Genomic DNA, 7,602 nt, shown 5'->3' with positions numbered 1-7,602 from the left:
AAAGAGTGAGGAATAAAGGGTTACTAAAGTAGAGTTCTAAACTGGTATAAAAACTGGCAATAGTTCTTCCAACTGTGGACTGGAGTGAACCGAAACTAAATGCTTTGCTGATTACACTGATATGCACCTTTCTGTTATTTTTAGATGTAGCAAGTTGCAGTCCAAGGCTCCTTAAAAGGCAGCTTTTAAAATTCCTAAGTCCTGTCAAAAGCCTTTGGACGTTTTTTGTCTCACATGTTCCTTCCCAGATGTGGTAGAGTTCAATTAGATATTGGGTTTTCACATGAGTTTTTCTTGTAATAAAGTTCTTTGGGGTTTTGTCTCCAGCCTACAGACAAGATGCCACACTCGGGATCGATGTGTTGGATTCAAGTGCCAATTGTATTGAGCAGACAACAGAATGGAGTGCTTGTTCCAAAAGCTGTGGAATGGGCTTTTCCACCCGTGTTACCAACAGAAATCAACAGTGTGAAATGGTGAAGCAGACACGGCTTTGCATGATAAGACCTTGTGAAAATGAAGAACCATCTGATAAGGTATGCTGCAAAGCAGTGGCGGGGGAGCAGAGTCTCTTCAGCTGTAATACCAAAGTTGCAATATTATGGTCTAGAATGCTCCAGATGCAAGTATACGTCAATACATCTTTTAGCATATGTGCAGCGAGCCCAGTGTTTTTGGAAAGCATAAGACTTGCTGTGTTTGCTCAGTAGCTTTGTGCTGCACCTCCAGCAGGTCAAGGGAGGTGATTCTGCCCCTTTACTCCGCTCTCGTGAGACCCCACCTGGAGTCCTGTGTCAAGCTCTGGAGCCCTCAGCACAGGAGAGACATGGACCTGTTGGAGCGGGTCCAGAGGAGATGACAAAAATGGTCCGAGGGACGGTACACCTCTGCTGTGAGGACAGGCTGAGAGAGTTGGGGTTGTTCAGCCTGGAGCAGAGAAGGCTCCAGGGAGACCTTACTGCAGCCTTCCAGTACTTCAAGGGGGCCTACAAGAACAACGGGGACCGACTTTTTAGCAGGGCCTGTAGTGATAAGGGGTAATGGTTTTAAACTAAAAGAGGGTAGATTTAGACTGGATCTAAGGAAGAAATTTTTCACAATGAGGGTCGTGAAACAGTGGCCCAGGTTGCCCAGAGAGGTGGTAGATGCCCCATCCCTGGCAATATTCAAGGTTAGGTTGGATGGGGCTCTGAGCAACCTGATCGAGTTGAAGATGTCCCTGCTCATTGCAGGGGGGTTGGACTAGATGGCCTTGAAAGGTACCCTCTAACCCTAACTATTCTATGATTCTATGGTAATTTGAGCTGTCCCAAACAGATCAGATGTATTGCACGTGCAGACTATTTTGACAGCTCACACAATCTAACTTCTCCCACAAATGCAGTTATACTACCTGTATGCATACTTCATAGTTGTTCTAGTCATGCAGAATGGGTATGTCAGATTTCCAGTCTGCCTAGCATCTGGAACTGGAGAGAAATGTGTGAAATCCTGCAAAATCTGCTTGGGTAATTTAAACCTTATCTTAATACTTTACGATGCTTTTTCCAATAACAAATCCAACACCGACACTTCAGGTGCAATAAATGCGTATCTAAGGGAGATGAGTTTTTTGCTGCTTCTACACATTATACAACTGTTAATGCCAGGGAGAATAACATATAGCTAGGTAAGAGGACCATCATTTTGCGTAATGTTTTGAGTGTTAGAAAGCTAAGGCCCTTGCTGAATACTTCGTGCAGTTTCAAATACTGTGTTTTGAAAAGGATATGAAACATTTGAGAAGAGTTGGGGAGACTGATAAGAATGGTCAGAGGTCTAGAAAACATGTTCTGCTAGGGAAAAAACTGATTGAACTGAACTTTTTCTGAATGCAAGAGAAGAGAGATGCGTTCTCATAACTGTATTCAGATATTGCAGCCTGTTCTGGGTCCATGGGGGATACAAGAAGAAATGGTGAGTTCAGACTGCATAAAAATTAAGACATGAGTGAAACCCTTCCAAGGAGTAAGAATAGTGAACTGTTAGGATTATCTGGGGCAGATGTGGAGTCTCTGTCACTGAAGACTTCCAAGGACTAGTTAGACAGCCATCTGTTAAGAATAACATGATAAAGCTGGTTCTGCCTTGGATCACAAGAAAGAGCAATGACTTTTGAGGTTTGTTTTAGCCCTCTTTTTTTCCCCTGAATCTAGTCCTGTAACTTGCTCATTTGGCTTTCTGCTCATTTGGAACTACACTAGCCTGAGAAGTTTTCCAGCAGAGTATAGTTTCATAATGAATGTTGGTTTGGCTTGTCTCAGATGACAGGAATGGGCTTTAATTATTTGTCATTTATTACTGGTCCAATAACACACTGGTGCCAAAGGGCAGGTCTTGCAGGAGTTACCTGTAAGTAACTACTGAAGTAGTTGCAGAGTTTTACTGCTGTTGAATGAGGAAAGACAATAAATTTAAGTTTTCAGAGTAGACCTATATCCTTGCATGTCAGTTTTTAACTGCTTTCTGTCTTATGCAACGATATATCTAATGTCTCTTCATATTTCTCTCAGAAAGGGAAGAAATGTATCCGAACAAAGAAGTCCCTGAAAACTGTTCGCTTTGAGTACAAGAACTGCACTAGTGTGCAGACATACAAACCTCGTTACTGTGGCCTCTGCAATGATGGGCGATGCTGCACCCCACACAACACCAAAACAATTCAAGTTGAGTTCCGCTGTCCGCAGGGCAAATTCCTAAAAAAACCAATGATGTTGATCAACACCTGTGTCTGTCATAATAACTGTCCTCAGAGTAACAATGCTTTCTTCCAGCTGTTAGATCCAACATCTAGTGAAGCAAAAATATGAAAAGCATAAACTAGGTAGCGCAAAAGGTATAGTTTATACAGAACTTGACCCACAATCAGGTGAATGTAACAATTGCATATGTAAAATATCTAAGATGTTTTCAAAACTGTCTAGGTGCTTTGTTTTTTCCTATAGTTTATTAAATACCTCATTTTACATTTCCCCCCTTGAAATGTCTTTTATTCACTTGAAGGAAATTTTTTACTTTAGATAGAGTCTTCTTTTTTTCTTGACGGTGGCATAAAGATTACAAAACAAACAGCTAGTCTTTCTCCTTGAGTTAAGGGGATCATGCCATGAGCTTCAGTAGCTTTTAAGACTGGGCTCTTTAAGAGTAAATGGATTCCTTGGGGAATGCATAATACCATATCACATAAGCTTCCAGGTTCTTAACTTCACTTTGCAAAATGCATATAGACACTTAAGCAGTGTTCTTTTTCCATTCTAATGAAGCTTGGTTTCTGATGACAGTAAAAATCTTACTGATGAAAGTGTTACGTTCTTTTGTCTTATAAAATACCTTCTATCTGTATCTCTGACTTTCTCTGAGGTTTAAGTTTGCACATAGCTCCCGAAATGACATGGCTAAGATCTCTTATCCTGAAGCATAGCAGATTGATAGCTGACAGCAATTAAATTTCTCTTTGGTAACTTCACTGGCAGTCTAATACAAAACCTACTGAAGTCAGCATCTTAAGATAACTTGGTTCTAACCAATATGTGTCTGTAGATGTAACTATTTGGATACAAAAATAAAATCTCTGTAAATTCCTCTAAAGTACTAACTGTATCATACGGTGCTTCATTTCTTAGAAAGGTGTATATGTAAATAGAAACTGTATATATTGTAATATAACTTTACTAAGTAAATAAACTTTATGTGATTTAAAATACTTTTTCCTACAGTTGTTTTTCTTAATAAAAGCAATGGGAGGAAAAAGGGTCTGCAGACTCCTAAAATCAAAAGACCCTATCTTGTAATGTTTTTAGTGTACCTCATCCTAATTGCTGCCCCAACAGGTATGCAGTGTCTTGGTGCAGGAAAGGATGAATAATTTGTGACGCACACATTAGAAGGGAGGTTTTTTCAGAATGAGTTAGCCTGGGAGACAGGATGATGTAAATAAAGTTAGATTTGGATGCAGTGTGCCTTGAAACATAGTGGTGGTGGGGAAGGATAATTATGTGATCTGGAGTTTGGGTTTGGATCTGAAGCACTAATGAAGTATTTAATTGTGTCTTGCAGCATTTCTGCCTCATAAAAGCAGCCTATGACCCTGCTTGTGCTAGAAATTGCACAGCAATATCCCCAAGGAATAGAGAGCCTGAGGGTGGCAGTTTCGTATACATTCGTATACAAATCATGTATGTAACAGGATTGTGCAAGCAGGTCATAAGTACAATTGTGCACATGTTCAGCTGCCCAGACTGTGGGACCAAGCTTAGCTCTGTGTGTGTCTCTCTCAGATACCAGAGCAGTACTTATGCCAAAACTGTTCTATCGCCGTGTGGTAGGAAACAGCTCTCTCGAGAAAAAAAAGGCAGAAGGACAAATCTCAGCATATTTGGCCTAGCATCCTCTTTCTCCAGAGGAGCTAGCAACCTCCAGTTTGGCAATCCCTGAGATACACACACGGTGGAATTCAGCTTTAGGTTAAGACTCCTAAATTTGGTGTCTACATGTAGACATCTAAATGCCCTTTTTAGCCATGGAAGCCTAAAGTTAACTGTGAGCAAGGATCAAAAGCTGAAGTTTTTTTAGTAGCTTTTAAGTCCTCCTTGGAAGTATGAGGCCCTGGTGCTATAACCCATACTGGTTCAGTTAAGGTTAGATAGGTCATGGGTCCTTGCCTGGATTCTTCCATGGCTTTCCCCACTAACTCTGCCAATGATAAATTTCATTGTAGTCATTGCTATTGCTACCAAAACATCCCTGCCTGCTTTATGCTATTCAAACAGATGGAACAAGACTCGTCTTGCCCCTCATGAGGCACGTGCTCCTGTGTACATACGCACTCCTTGCCCTTGCACTGGTTAATTCCTAATCATAAAATCACAGAATGGTTTGGGTTGGAAGACACCTTTAAAGGCCATCTAGTCCAACCCCCCTGCAATGAGCAGGGACATCTTCAACTCGACCAGGGTGCTCAGTTCAACCTGACCTTGAATATTGCCAGGGATGGGGCATCTACCACCTCTCTGGGCAACCTGGGCCAGTGTTTCACCACCCTCATCATAAAAAAATTTCTTCCTTAGGTCTAGTCTGAATCTACCTTATTTTAGTTTAAAACCATTACCCCTTGTCCTATCACTACAGGCCCTGCTAAAAAGTCTGTCCCCATCTTTCCTATAGGCCCCCTCTAAGTACTAGAAGGCTGCAATAAGGTCTCCCTGGAGCCTTCTCCTCTCCAGGCTGAACAACCCCAACTCTCTCAGCCTGTCCTCACAGCAGAGGTGTTCCATCCCTCTGACCATTTTTATGGCCTCCTCTGGACCCGCTCCAACAGGTCCATGTCTGTCTAATGTAGAGAGTTTGTAAAGTTCTTCCTGATTCTGCACCCCAACAAACTTATGTGCTAGGAAATGCCAAGTGCTGGAGAGCATGCGGACAGGACTCCTCTAGGTGGCTGAGGAGGGGTTTAGGAGCAGGTTAGAATCTGGGAGAGAGGGAAGAAGGATTGTTTAAAAATACTTTTACCCTACATCAGTCTGGTTTGTGTAATGTTTTTCTAATATAACACAAGCTATCGAGTATTTGTCAGGATCATCTTGCAAGATGCATCTTGATTTGCAAGAGACACATCAACTACCAAGCAATGCAGCATTTGACTGTCCGAACAAATTTAAACAGTTTTTGGATTAATAAAACCTAGCTAATCCTGAGTGAGGTGTAATTAGAGAGGAATGCAGTCAACCATTGATTTTCTAAGAAGCAAAGTGGTTCACTCAATCACTTTGCTTTGACAGTTTCTCTATTTCTTTCACACCCAAAGTCATTTATACTTGTGCGTCAGCTGATTGTTGTTGCATTGCTTCTCCTTTATCCCTGTATTTTCCCTTCATGTTGCTTGGATTTTTACATCAGTCTTCATGTTTTCCTTTCATTGGATCTTACAAGCAAAGCACAGGCACCAGGAGGAGGCTTCTCAATAGGTAGCTTCCCCTTTGCAGGCAAGTTGAAGAGCTTATCTGGGATATGAACCCATGCCCCCTTGTACATAAAAGAGTAGTGATCATCCACTACTCTTAAATTTGTGGATTTTGCTCTCCAAAGGCAGGAGTTTAATTTCCAGTATTTTCTCCTGCTGAGAGACTTCCTGGGGCTCGTCCGTCACTTCCTTTGAAAAGAGGACTATGCACACTATAACATATGAGTTCAATTTTAACTGGAGAAACTCCTTTTGTCTACAGACATTTCTCCAGCACTTTAAACTATGGTCTCCACTTCAGTACATGCAAAAATGCCAAAATGCCCCCAATAACCTTCCTGAGAGATGCTCTATGTGATCTCCGCATCTTCAATCCATTTTATGAGAAGGGAGTTGCATTGTTATGAGCACTACAACCTTCACAAATGAAAAGTGTTCAACTCCTTATTCGCTATCTTTATTAACACCAGCACTATTGCAAACTCAATGTCTTCTTACAATGCTATAACATTTCAGAAGAAAAATATCTTCTGGAAAGGAACACAAATGTTTCCTCTGGACAAAAGGAGCCAAAGATCTGACCCAGTTCTCCACTGTCTTTTAGACTATATATATAATACCAATTCAGTGGCTTTTTTTACCTCAACTGAGTTTATACAGCTTTTCATCTGGTTTTCTTGTATTCATTTAAATTTGTATTACTTTAATATCGACAGTTACTAGCTTAGTCTTTGAGCCAATTTCAGCCTGTGTCTGCAAAAGGTCAAGACACCAATTTAATTAAAACATAACAGTGGTGTGTCAAACCTGTGGTATAAGTAAACTCCAATGATAAAATCCTGAACTTTTCTCTTCTAGGGCTGTGATTTTCCCAAGCAAGCAAAGTTAAATTATTCAGATTGAGCAAAATTAAATTATTCAAATGTCAGCAATTCATTTTCATACCTGCCAGGATTCACATCTGAGCATTTCAGGGAACATCACTCGACATTCAACATATGGGCCCATACAGCAATATGTACTGAGCATGATATGTTGATGGAACAAGCACAAAATATGCTGGTTGACTTGTTCATCCCATACTCTCTGCACAAATTTACCTTTCCTTTGCTGGTACCGGTCAAGGACTGTCCCAAAAATAAGCTGGTTAGAAACCTTTTATTTATTGATTTATGTATTTAATTTAACAGCTTTTGGTGCTAGCAACTGGTAGGCTAAGTGTGTCTTCAGCAAGTGGTGTTGATGGTAGCTGGTGTTACATCCTACAGCACATATAGCCAGTAGAGATGTAGCTACTTTCAGGACTGTTTCATCTCTAGAACCTCATAACAGCAACATGCGTCTTGCATTTAACCTGCTTTGAACTTGTCTAATGCAGCAGTCAAAGACATATAACAAATATGCCTTCACTGACTATGTAAGGAGACCAGCTGTTAGCCTCCTCAACTGATGCCTGACACCACAGTGAAAATCTCACAGTGAGTAAAATTATTTTCCAGTATAATTCCAGGAGGATTACAATAAAAAATACAGGAAAAGTAGAATGTCCCTATTTTTTTCTTTCTAGTCCAAGCTATAATCACAGAATCACAGAATCACAGAAT

General features: G+C 40.7%; 1 protein-coding gene across 1 annotated transcript in view; it reads left to right on the top strand.

Annotated features, from left to right (window-relative positions):
- The window catches only part of NOV (nephroblastoma overexpressed), a gene marked incomplete at its 5' end in the record, with an annotated part of 5,071 nt that extends 1,777 nt beyond the window's left edge, over positions 1-3,294 (top strand). Inside the window, 3 exons of the mRNA XM_010286236.1 lie at positions 151-178; positions 328-536; positions 2,553-3,294. Coding sequence (XP_010284538.1) covers positions 151-178; positions 328-536; positions 2,553-2,849 — 534 coding nt within the window. The remainder of the gene's footprint in view (positions 1-150; positions 179-327; positions 537-2,552) is intronic.
- Positions 3,295-7,602: the final 4,308 nt, after the last annotated feature.

This window comes from Phaethon lepturus, unplaced genomic scaffold (genome assembly GCF_000687285.1).
Source record: "Phaethon lepturus isolate BGI_N335 unplaced genomic scaffold, ASM68728v1 scaffold55534, whole genome shotgun sequence".
Classification (NCBI taxonomy): domain Eukaryota; kingdom Metazoa; phylum Chordata; class Aves; order Phaethontiformes; family Phaethontidae; genus Phaethon; species Phaethon lepturus.
Note: the sequence above shows the minus strand (reverse complement) of the source record. Positions and strands in the feature narration are given on the sequence as shown.